The 13,448-nt window shown below is 37.6% G+C and overlaps 1 protein-coding gene across 1 annotated transcript; it reads right to left on the minus strand.

The window, feature by feature from the left end:
* Window positions 1-8,179, minus strand: LOC145237701 (galactosylceramide sulfotransferase-like). The gene is made up of 5 exons (XM_080100667.1): window positions 8,175-8,179; window positions 7,792-7,896; window positions 7,183-7,294; window positions 5,227-5,341; window positions 1-1,228 (listed from the first exon to the last, which is right to left on the minus strand). The coding sequence occupies exons 1-5, from the start codon at window positions 8,177-8,179 to the stop codon at window positions 384-386; spliced, it is 1,182 nt and encodes a 393-aa protein (XP_079956793.1). The 3' UTR covers window positions 1-383.
* Window positions 8,180-13,448: the final 5,269 nt, after the last annotated feature.

A 13,448-nucleotide genomic window follows, 5' to 3' on the forward strand; every position in this document is an offset into this window, starting at 1 on the left:
TTTTAAATGAAGGAATATATATTTCGCCTATGTGGCATCATCAGTTCCTGTAACCGAAATACAATACGATATAAAAATGATTGCTAAAACAAACACGCTAAAATAAATAAAAGCAGTAAAACACTAAAACAAGATTTTACTGTTTCAAACTGTCAACGCTGTCTGAACCAACCTCAAACACAAACAGAACAAGCGAAAACTCCGGGCACTGAATCAAGGGAGAAAAAATCACGAATGGAATTAGCATCGATCAACTGTTAACCTCTAACATCCGCAATATACTGAGAAATTTTACTTAACTGAAGCAAAATGTGTTACTCTTGTATGTTAACGTGTACGTATAACTCTTGGCTGGACAAAAACAACTGGTCCAGTTTCGGCCTTCAGTGGTATTGCCGTTTGAACACGGCATTGGAGAATGCGTTCTCGGGGGTCACAAGTTCTCGACACAGGGGATTATTTTCCGCGCTTTTCTTCAAGTTATACACGCCAACCGAAACCCCGGCCGGCTTGTAAAAGTTTTGCTTCATTTGAGCGTCTTTCAGTTTAGACGAGTCAACCGCCTTGCCGCCGTCGATGCAAAGCTCGGCAAGGTTCTCGTTGGCCTGTTGCAGTGAATTTACCTTTCGCCTCATCCGATCGTAACCGAACGTCTCGATTTTCTTCCACAAGGTGACGTTAAAGTGATCAAACAAGGCGGCGTCGACTTTGTTCCACGCTCTTGCCTTTTGACGCACGCGTGCCTTGACTTCTAGACCAAGTTTATCGCGTTTTCGTGAGTTTAAACTTAAACAAGCGACTTCCTCAATTGACCAGCAGAGGGCGTCGCTGAGCAGCACCATGGATTCCTGGTAATGGTCGGCGATAAGTATAAGCTCGAAGCGCTGCTCGATTTCTTTTATCATTTTCTCGATGAAGTTTTGATTTTGGTTCATGTTGTCGTACCCAAAATCGTAGGCGGTTGGATTTTTGGCGAAGAACCAGTAACTGCTTCGCGGGCTCGTCTCAAAGAATTCTTGAGCGTTGTCGAGCCACTTCTCGGGCGATTCTCCGTGTTTGACTCGTTTGAAGGCAGGGACGATCTGCCAGAGATAATCGAACGTGGACTCAAAAAGGGAGCCTGGTTCCCTCATGATTGAGAAGTAGAAGGAATCCGCTGGCATCACATCACGCACGGCATCATGGTTGTATCGCATGTGGTGACAGAGAATGTTGAACTTCTCCTTTCCTGTAAATAACCGCATGTTGACATGTTAGGGATAGTCGTATAGTAAAGGACACTTCTACGACTGCGCCCACCCATGGCATTTTGTTCAATTATAGATCTGTGTTTGCACAGAGCTGAAGTATGGGTCCTACGAATAAAAAAGTTTTACCACAAATGTAACAAAGTGTAAGGCAGGGGTGTCAAACGTGCGGCCCTTCAGGAGTTTCTATGATGCCAACGAAGAAACTTTGAGGAATTATGTGTTTTACTCAGGCGGAATACCCTGTCAGACCATTGAGTTCACATCGTACGATTAATCTCTATTAGTGATATATGCAACGTTTTGATAGGTTCATCGCAATAACCTATTTTTAGAATCAGCAGTTGCGATTTTTGCGTCATTGTATGCCATTGTTTCATTGTATGCCAAAGCAACGAAATACAGCTGGTTCTTTCACTCTGCTACACTGTAAACCTGGTTGTTATTAAATACAGCATTGTTTTTTTACTGCAGTAAGTGGCATTAATGATTTTTTTATTTTTTACTCATGTAAATTTTCTTGTCATGTTACACTGTAACAAATGTTTCCATAGTGCGACCCTCGATGTTTGTTTTTGGCCCTCTATGTTGTTGTTTTTTCACGGTTTCGAATCCAGACACTCCCAAGCCCGAATAAAAAAGTTAGATTTACCGAACTAAACTAATAATTACTGATTTTAAACTGATTTACCAAACAGCCAGTTTCATTTGTGCTGTATGCCCAGTTGTGGCATCGCACAGACTGGGTGATGTATGGTGTTGTACCCTGTTGCTCACCACAAACTGGAGTGCCGTTTGATGGCTACACTAGCCAATGCGGCCGATCTCTCGTCACCAGCTGCACTGATGAGACCTTATAGGTCGAAACAGTGTGCACTGTCTGCAGCTTACATACACTATATTGTGTGTTAATTTCTTCATCGTTGCTATGTAGCGACAATTAACTCCGCATAGCGATTCTCGGAGTGCTGCGAGGAGCCTAAAGTATTTTCACAATCTTTAAAGGTCACATTGTGAAACTTTGTGACGACAAAACAGTCCTTTGTTTGAATACACTATTAACTAAACCGCGATTGTTTGCGCACAATTATCTCTACGACGTAATAAACTGAATTATAAATCATTATGAAATAATCCTGCAAAACTAGATAAACTGTTTTTATATGTCCTTGTGTCAACACACTCTCGAGTAAATTAATGTTTAGTGCCCAATTCAAACTTTTGTTTTGCTGACAGAAACTTTCGGCTTAAACAAATTTGTTCATCTTGGACCACGATTTCCTCATTATCTATAACCAAAATAGGCAAAGACATGTTGCATTTGCATTATTGACAGAACATATGTGTCCGGACCTTAGGTATTTTTACCTTTTCTATCTGGACCTTTAACAAAACTAATTGAGTAGCCTGCTTCGTAGACTTCATACACACAGACCAGGCTACTCAATTAGTTTTGTGAAAGGTCCGGATAGAAAAAGTAAAAACACCAAAGGTCCGGACACGTATGTAAGTAATGCAAATACAATATGTATTCGCTTATTTTGACTATAGGCGGGGTTGCCATTGACCAAAACGCCAAAATAAGGACAACCGAAAAATTAAATTTTCATACGAAACGAAAGAAACGTTTTGAACAAATCTTTGCATTGATACGAGCCATGACATATCCAAAGCCATATATTTTTTCTAGAAACAATCAGTTCCAGCAACTCCTTGTTCGTAGAAAATACTTCGTGCATCTTAAGATCGCAATTACGACATCTCAGATCTAGGTTTACTTTTCCTGTAGCAGGGATTTGACAGTCATTTTACTAAGTTTGTTCCTTGTAATTGTTAAAAATAAGATAAAATATGGACTCAGGCCAAAAATAAGGACATTTCTAAGAAGTAGGGACAATAAATTTTGCTAAGACCAGACATGGGGCAATTCGTATTCGTCATTCGTATTCGAATGCATTCGAATACAGGTTTTGCCACCTTCGTGCTGTATTCGAATGATTTTGGCTTTCGTTCGATGGGGCATGAATACAATTCGAATATAGTTGATGTTATCTTTTGAACCAACAATTCATGAATACAAAAGCTTGGGTAAATTTATTTGAATACAATTCGAATTGTTGTCGGCCTTTGACAAGGTAACAATTCGTAAAATCGAATACATGACTACATTTGTACGAATACAATTCGAATTGTTGTCAGCCTGTGGTTACGTAACAACGTAACAAGGCAACGTAAGATACATAAATTCGAATACATGACTACATTTTTACGAATACAATTCGAATTGTCGATTACCTCCAGACTAGGAGTAGTCGAGAATATTTTGCTACATATTTTTGCCAAATAGATTCGAATACAATTCAAATTGGCAGTGAATGTGACCTGTTTTGACAAGTTTTTGTTAATGTTACGAAACAATGACACATGGAAGTTTAATGGTGATGTTATATAAATGGAATTGTGTTACAAAGCTTGCAACATTGGGTTGTTCTCAGCACATGACAGGTGTAGCGTGTTCATGAAGCAAACATCTCATGTAAATTTGGTGAAATTTATATAACGGAGACTTAAATCAGTCAAGCTAATGTGGCAACAAAAAGCTCGTTGATTTACTTTTTTTACCAATAAATTTGCAATTCATGAACCCATGTTACTTTTTGATCGAATACATTTTAAGTTTCAGGGCGCTTTTATGTATTTTATTTTCCGCAACTACAAATATCCGAATCGGTGCATTCGAATGCTATTCGAATTGTTTGCTTCTTACAACAAGTGAACAATTCGTGAATACAAATAACTAGAACTATTAATTCGAATACAATTCGAATTGCTACATCTCACCAAGGACGAAGTATTCATGAATACGAATACACGCTTGGGGTTTATTCGAATAGTATTCGAATTACACGTTGTTGTTTTTTGGTCAACTATTCATGAATACTAATACTTGACACGCTTTATTCGAATACAATTCGAATTGCTGCTACCATAACATTACGAAACAATTCGTGAATACGAATATTTGATTCGCATTATTCGAATACAATTCGAAATGCCGAACTTCAAAAAGTGCGTAGAATTCATGAATACGAATACATGCCTCGGTTTATTCGAATAGTATTCGAATTACTTGTCATTGTAGTTTGGTCAAAAATTCATGAATACAAATACTTGACTCGTTTTATTCCAATACCATTCGAATTGCTGCCACTCAAAAATTACCAAAGTATTCATGAATTCGAATACAATCATGCAAGTATTCGAAAAGTATTCGAATACAGGACGCCTGTATTCGACCCCATGTCTGGCTAAGACATTGCCCTTCAAAATAAGGACAAATCTTAGAAATAAGGACGGTATGGCAACCTTGGATAATGGGAGAAATCGTGGTCCAAGATCAACACATTTGTTTAACAGAATGTTTCTGTCAGCAAAACTAAAGTTTGAATTGGTCACTAAACATAAATTTGCTTCTCGCGAGAGTATTGACACAACGACTTTTACGTCATTTCATGACATTACACGGTATATCTGTCAAAGAAACGTTTGAATTATGTAGCAAGAATTTGGTCACACAAATAGCCAAAAACGTCATAAACGCTTAGAACTCTCACCCCTTTTATATAGGTTATGTAGATAAAGCGCATTTGTCCAATCAACATCTCTAGGTGAATGGTCTCTTGTTTTTTAAGTCAACCACTTTAACACGCGATTTCGTAATGGAAAACTTGTATAGTGTCACAAAGGTTGACAAGCCCGTATTTGGTTTGCACGCAATGTTTTGTACTTCGCTGGAGCAAGTTCAACACCAATATCGATGCCAAATCGAGTGTAACCGGCCCCTTCTTCCTTCGAGTAAATGTATTTCTCTCTGTTTTTTTTTCAAATATTGCTGACTCGTCTTCAGTATATATAAGGTGTATGAGTTTACTCAACCACTCAACCATTTTTAGGAAGCCAGTCAACCATTAATGCTTACCTTTTAGGTCATGAACTGTCCCTGGTTTAAACGCACCGGGATATCCAAAATTTAATTTGCTGTTGGGCATCGCAAACGTGAGATTGTAATGTGTCCCGTACCTTAGTAGAATGTTCTGCCAGATACAAAAGAATTAACGTTCAAAACCTAATTGTCCAAGAGTTGCTATGGTAATAATATGATGTTACAGGCAATCGTTAGTGCACCGTGTGTGATATTCACTTTCGATTAAGGTTTGGACCTTTTAAATACCCTAATGCTTTCGCAAGCATTCCGTAAGCAGGCACTTACAAATGTTTTTCACGCTTACTTTAAGATTGCGTATTTGCTATATTAGTTGGAATGGGTTTTGGACTTCAACGAATCGTCCACCGAGTAATTCAGTGCTAATGTGAAGTATCGTGTATTGAAGTTATACATAAGCGCGTATATTATCGTACGAGTGTCTGTGATTGCATGAACGTTTTGTTTCGTCATCGTCACCTTTTCAGTACTCGACCTCGATTGTCATTTGTCGCTATTTAACACCTTTTATGTAGGGGTTTTTGGGGAATAGTGTTAACTGGCATAGCTCTGAAACATTATGGATTTTGGGTGTTTGGTTTAGTTCAAACCAAACTGTTACACAAACATGACAATGTAATAGGGGACGTCGGTGAAAACGTTGGAGACAATTTCGAGCTCCGTGATCTCCAACGGAACGACGAGTAACCAAATTGGTCACCGAGTTTCCACTATTTACTTGTGATGTTTGTAAAACAATGTTTTATTATTAACACATGATTAAAACAAAATTAAGTTATTTTGCCGCATGTGAAATGTACGTTGAAAGTTGATGCATGATGAATTGCTTTGAATCAATACTCGACACTCCAACTCAGTCTTCCCCATGATCACACAAACGAACCATCTGCTAAAAGAAGTTCAACAAACTAACGAGACTCCATCGCCAACATCTTTGTTCTTCATCACGTTGGATCAAAACATTCTTACCAGGTTGTTTACGATCGAGGCCGTGTAACACTGTGACGATCACCATCAAAACTACGACGATGTTGACAGAGGTCATGCAAAGTCGATCGGAGATTGACTATGCAGGATATCTAACAACATCAATGTCATCGGCTACCACATCGTCAAACTCGCCACGCAGCTCAACGTAATTCTACGTCACGTCACATTACTGTTTATCGTCATCTTTATCAAAAGAACGTCGACCTATCTCAATCGAACGACATTTGGACAAATCAAAGATTTGATGTCATCTCCACAACACCGAATCACGATCGAATCAAAATCAACAACGTTCAACAACTGGTCATCAAGAATGAACAACAAACAATCAAAACGAAAAGACACTCGCGACTGGAACGAACCAAGAAGCAGATGGCAAAGAATCACACATGTCAAAATCGACATAAATCGGAAAAACACTTTTCGGCGGGGTGGCCTGTGTGGAGTATCGTGTATTGAAGTTATACATAAGCGCGTATATTATCGTACGAGTGTCTGTGATTGCATGAACGTTTTATTTCGTCATCGTCACCTTTTCAGTACTCGACCTTAAATGCCAGTTGTCGCTGTTTAACACCTTAAACACAATTGTACAGTTGCGTCATCGTCACCTTGCCACTATATACGTTCACGTGTGTTGTAACGATACCAGAGGAGAGTAAGAGACAAGCTCTCTCTCTACGAGAGACGCTAACATCTCTCTCTCACTTAGGACAGAACGTATAACTCTCTTAACGCAATAAACTAACTTCAAGGTTAAAACGCCGTCTTCCTTGTTGGACTAAGCCCAGACAAGCAGTAGCTCAGATAGCCAGGGACTTATAAACATCTACAGCGAAATATACATCTGTAGTAATAAGTACGACGTCATCAGGACCAATAGCCCCTACACTAACAGTTATGTCTAATTTTAAACACACAAATCGTGGAAATTTTTTAAACCTGTACTGCAGAACTGGCAGTTTTGTGGGTCTTCAGAAATACGATGTTTTTTCTTTGCGTGCATTTTGGGTTTTCTTCGGCTGGTATCGAATTCTGTTCTGAGCTACTTTTGCTAAAAAGAAAAAAGACTTAGTCGGGCCAGGCCTTCAAAGTTAAGTTTAAATAAAATAGACTTTATTTGGACCTGACTTTACACTCGGCATTTTCTACACAATTTCACAAAAGTTTATCTAACTTATTTGCTTCAAACATTTTTACACAAAAAATAAATATTATTACACAAAAAATCATTCCTCTGAGTGTAAGACGTAAACATTTATTTTGGTTTTAAGTCCGGTTTTACTTGATTTAGTCTTTTTAATAATTCAGTAGCAGTTGCATGGGTTGTAATTTCGTAAAAGACAAATGTGTCAAATTTGATACGTTTTATTTACGATGGTTGACTTTGTGCTAGTACCCGATATAAAGTGGCGAAATTCTTTTTTTATCGGACTTAAAGGACTCAGACTGCATTGAACTCGGACTTGGACCTAAACTTGAACTAAAAAATGAGCAAGTTCAATGCCCTTTATCACAATGTTTTATTATGTTCAATAATGAAAAACTCACAGTAACTTTTTAGATATCTCGGCTGTGTACTTGTTTTTATCCGCCGTCGATGTTTCCACTTCAAACACTGGAGAAGCTTTGTCTGCCAAATGGCTGGTGGTAAAACTAAAATAGAAAAGTTTTAAAAAATGAGCAAAAATTTTGAGGAATTCTGTAAATGGTTGGAAACCGTATCCGCGAAACATAGTTCTTTTGTCATTTAGTGTTAGATTCAACCGCATATTTTTATTATGCTGCTTTAAATTTTTAATCACTACTTTTCCATAAAATCTAAAACACTGACCTTGAATTAAGCTTTGTGAAATTTGTTAAAATGTTTCAATTCTAGGCACTGTTTTGGAAGCATGGCATATACACCAGACAAATTCTTGTTTTTGTCTTACCTCATTCGTTTTAGATGGCTTAACTTGTAATTGGTATAGTAGAGAAGGATGCAAATCAACAGAGACACAGCAAAGAATTTACATTTTCGGGTTGAAAAATAGCAGTTCACTAGCATTTTTCCTTTTTGTAAGCTTACTAGTCAATTATTTCAAAGTTCACAGTAAAACAAACTAATGCTAGCTTACAATTCATGCGACTTGAAACAAAACAAAGTTACAGCCCCAACCGAACACATTGATTAGCTTGTCTGTTTGTTGTCCTATTTCCACTTATTATAATGATTAAGTTTAACAATTACTGTTAGGTATAATTGCAACCTTAGCCAAAATGTTGATTAGATATACAAAACTTATTCTTAGCACAAACGTCAGGCCCACACGCCTGGGCAATGTTCATAAAAATGCCAGTCATTTGTAACTGGCTACTTTTTGTTCAAAACCAAACATTTCTTTTATCTCCACTTTGCAATATTCACGAAAAGTTAAAACCCTGCAATGGCAGTGTATGTTTAAAACTTTATTGTATCAAAAAAGATTGCCACCGACATACATGTGTGCCAATAATATAGACTTAAAAATAAACTAGTAACATAAATTTAAGTGCTGGTGGGTCTGTGTTATACTATTACCAGCCCAATCCCAAATATTGCTATAACCAACACCAGGTATACACATGTGGTTCAATACATGCAACGTTTAGGTAATGAGTCAGTATTAAAATCAAAACTATAAACGGTAGCGTACGGTTCCAACCCGAGTTGTAGGTCGGGCCAGGTTCGTACATAGCTAAGTAACCAGTTGCTGATGGACCTGACCTAATGTCAAACAGTCCTGAAACGCCTTGTTCAAGACGAATTGTCTGTTACCTAAGCACAATGTAACTTATAGTTAATCAAACTTTCGGGTCTAAGCGGGCTTCCCCAAAACGATTAGGGTCCGGCCCGGGTTCGGGTCGGGTTTGGGCTCTAATTTCAGGCTCGTTTACAACTAAGGTTCCAACTTAACCGGAACAACTTTATTGTAACCGGTAGCCTACATTCAGTGGTGAGATTCAAATTTTTTTGTCAGCAGGTTCTATCATAAAGTCATATTTTGCAGCCGGTTCTGTTACTAAAAGTCCATTGACAGTAACCATTAATGCTAACCGGTTCGCTGATCTCATAAAATTTCGTGAGACGGTTCTGTACAACAGGTGCGAACCGGCTGAATCCCACCACTGCCTACATTACAAAACAGGTTTGTCTTGTCCAAAATCAAAGGGACATGTAGATGTTAGTGTAATTGTACAAGCACTGCTTTACATATACCATCTAATGATCTTTAGGCAGACTTAGTGTCCAATTTGAATGCCTCAACCTCCAATTAAAACGGCTTTCGTTAATATTACCTAAATGAAAACATCATTAGTGGCACATTATCAAACTGGGAAAATAAGAAATCTAAATTAAAAAATACCTACGCTTTGATCTGTAGGCTACATCAACACGACAATTCATCCGTTTACCATTTCCACCTTGTGATGTACGCCTGACTTACCCTGTGAAGTTTTTTATGCCGAGGCAATCGTGACAAAGGGGCAAAAAATACTAGCGGCATGGAGGTTTTATGAAGCGTGACTGAAAGGGGAGGAGGCATTGGCAACAAAACATGGTAGAGCTACTAACATGGTGCCTCCTGGGTGATCCAAAATGGGCTTAATTTTCGATAGGTGGCGTAAAGAGCTGGATTATTTATTTAGCGGCTAAACAGGGGTTGGTTTAGGATGCAAATGTTTAAAAATTTTACATTGGTAACTAATTTTCTGGGTTAGTTTTATTGAATTTTAAATGCTAATACCTAACCCGGACCCTAATAGCCCTAACCGTTAGCATTTTTTGAGATATACCGTTTTAAAAATTAGGCACTTTTGAATCACCCAGAGTAGCTCTACCACTAAACACAGCCTAGTACCAGATCCCTGTTGTAATATCTGAAATGAATTCCTTTTAAAAAAAATTAAACGGAAAACTAATGTAACATCGTAAATCACTCAACCGCATACCTACGTCACATCTTATATGGCATGGGTTCCCAACCTGTGGTACGCGTACCACTAGTGGTACGCGAAGGTTTTTCAGGTGGTACGCGAGTAGCTTCCGTTTTGTTCACAAAAACCTGGATTCACAACTTGATATTTTATTTATCTTTTATCTTGGTTTGTTTACAAAAAAACTCCCCGAAACCTGTTCTTATTGTTACGTAACTATTCCTGTTGTTTCGTATCATTACGATCTTCAAAATACAGGTCATGTCAATTGTCAACAAGAAGCACAGTTGCTTTGAAAAGCCGTACAACGCTGTGGGACAGTGGGCGTTAATTATGTCAAATGATGGCTCTTGATAGATATCGTGTATTACTGTTTTATATAGCTTAAGTTACAAATAGCGTTAAATTATGTTAGTTGTAAGCTAAAAATAGATCGGAAATGCAAGAAACAAATTTTGAAAAAGTTGTAACTACCATTTTGTTACCAACTTTAGACTATCACATTTGTAGGTTTGTCTATTTTGTATTTACTTTTGTTGGTACGCGTGGCAGTACAGAGCGTCCAAGTGGTACGAGATCGTTAAAAGGTTGGGAACCCCTGCATTAAATATATAAAAAAGTTTTATGTACACGTAATTTTGGTTTTTTTTATTTACAACCACTACACTCAGTCAGACTCCAGCGATTTATTTTGACAAACACTTTTTTTACACATATACGCTGTTTATTTTAAGGCAGGGGTGGGGAACCTACTTAGTACCACGGGCCGCATGATTTGCACAACATTTTCGGGCGGGCCAAATATTTTTTTATTTTCAAATTCCGGGTAAAAATCCCCTAAACACACGTGGTTTCATATTTCACCGTTCCAGATTTGTTTTTTTCTTTGCTGCTTTATGTTTGCAACAAACAAGGCATACAGGTTTATCACTTATTTCGATTACAAAATAAGAGTTTGTCCATTCTTTCTGGAACACCCTAGATCAGTGGTGGCCAACCTATGGCGCATGCGCCAAACGTGGCGCATTGCATGATTAGAAAGGGCGCATTGCCTTGTTTTGATAATCATGAAAATCAAATTAATAAACTAATAAATAAATAAAGTAAGCCAGCCCTATTAATTACATATATATATAGTTTATCAGAGTTATTTTTTACTTAATAGTTCTTATTACTATCCTTCTCATGCAAAAGTTGTTTCTTTCTCTTTCTCTCTATACACAAGAAGTAGTCATAGAAGGTGGGGTTACGAGACATTTATGGCGCATCCAACACAGTATGTTAAAAAGTTGGCGAATGGTATGTAGAAGGTTGGCCACCCCTGCCCTAGATCCATTATGCCGATTTGTATTTTTTTAAGAAAATAATTTAAATAACAATATAAGGATCCACGTTAATAGCTCTAAAATCAATTTTTAACTAACACTACATGGCAAATGATTTGTTACTGCAAGGAGAGGCAATCCAGTGACTGTTACGTCTTAAATATAACAAGTGGTTGCGAATGTGTAGCAAATTTTATAAGTTTAGCGTCATAATGTGGAATGGGGAGATCACCAGTAATTTCAAAGTTATTTGTACATTTTTTGTTCATAAACATTTTGTAGATTCACCCGAAACACCAACTAAAAGCCATTTTCTTTCTTAATGCGCATAATTAAGTGTGTGTTGCAAATAACTTTATTTCCTAATTTAGTCGATTATTTCACACACTATTTGTCGGTATTGAGGATTTTTCGCGATTACGGATTCTTGTTTACTCTATTCCAGCGGTCGGCAACGTTATCCCTACTGCGGACCGTTTTTGAAACTGAAATTTTATCGCGGACCGGCTTTTAAAAAACTAGAATCATTTAACATGAAAAACGCTTAAATTAGTTGATCATCCCCGGGATACATGGACAAAATGATTTAAAGCATTTAACCTAAAAATTTATACGGCCCGGTAACGAACTCGTCGCGGACCGGTACCGGGCCGCGGCCCGGCGGTTGCCGACCACTGCTCTATTCGACCTGTTTAAAGCTGAAATTAGTACCGAATTACAACACGGGTTGCCATTTTAATTTTTTAAGGGGGGCACATGACTTACATGGTTACTTAAAGGGGGTCATGGGGCCAAAAAGTTACTATTTAGGGGCCCACAGTCCACGAACCACTGATCTGAGAACCACTGATCCACAGTATAATAACACTAGGCGGGTTTCTTAATTCAATAAAAGACAACCGAATTATCTAACTACAGTACAATAACACCGAATTGTTTATGTAACTTCGTGACCCGCTGCTAAATAAACCGCTACTGTATATTGAGTTGTCGTTTAATCTTTTCATTGCACAACATATTATTACCTATTCGTAGTGAAATTTATCATGCTTTCGTTTTGTTTGATCAAGCGAAAAATGTCTTGCGCAAAAGAGACATACGCAATCAGAATCTATCTTGGTTTTGTAGCTGTCTTTATAATTGTTTTATACGAGCACAACTAGTTTCAAGTCCAAATTCACTTTTTTGCCCAAAACCGCCGATGGATGTAATCATTTAAAGACAGCTAAAACTTCGCCAGTTTGGTTTTGTAAAGTTGTGGATCCTTTGTGTAAATGCTCAGAAACCGATTTAGATACAATTTTTATGCCTTAAAACCTTGACTTTCCAAACTGCAAACATTTTTTTAGCTTTTATTATTGCAGACAACAGAATAAACTTTGTTCAGTTATTTGGAATTTTAAAACCACTCTGCGAATAGTCTGCCTTCTGTAAATGCATAGACGATTTTTGTGAACATTATTTGTATTCATCAACTTTATCCAAAATAACTACAATAGTTACTCTGTAATGTTCTGAAAACAAGTGGTGGAGTATAGTAGATAAATGCTGCATCAATTTTAAGGGCCCACTTGTAACGTTTGCACTACTGTATATTAAATATAAAAATTTTGTCCACGAGCATTTTTTCTCGATAATTTGTTGTAAGCAAGTGTGTGATGTTTTCGCTTGGATAATATTTACACCATAACTCACGTTAGTCCCCCATTTAACTAATTTTCGATAGGTGGCGCAAAGAGCATAATTTCTGTTGAAAACGGTATGTCTCCAAATATGCTGACGGTTAGGGCTATTAGGTTTGGGGTTAGGTATAATCAATAAAAATTCAATGAAAATAACCCCGAAATTTAGTTTGTAATGTAAAATTTTCAAAATCTCACTTTCCAACCCTATCCCTCGTTAGCCACTAAATAAATAATCCAG

Source organism: Phallusia mammillata, chromosome 7 (genome assembly GCF_965637545.1).
Source record: "Phallusia mammillata chromosome 7, kaPhaMamm4.hap1.1, whole genome shotgun sequence".
NCBI lineage: Eukaryota > Metazoa > Chordata > Ascidiacea > Phlebobranchia > Ascidiidae > Phallusia > Phallusia mammillata.

Excerpts from the sequence above, each read along its gene's own strand:
- LOC145237701 (XM_080100667.1), bottom strand. Across the intron at positions 7,295-7,791 it reads GAGATATCTAAAAAGTTACT|CAAAAGTAGCTCAGAACAGA; the intron begins GTGAGTTTTTCA and ends TTTTCTTTTTAG. Across the intron at positions 5,342-7,182 it reads CTGCCAGTTCTGCAGTACAG|AACATTCTACTAAGGTACGG; the intron begins GTTTAAAAAATT and ends TGTATCTGGCAG.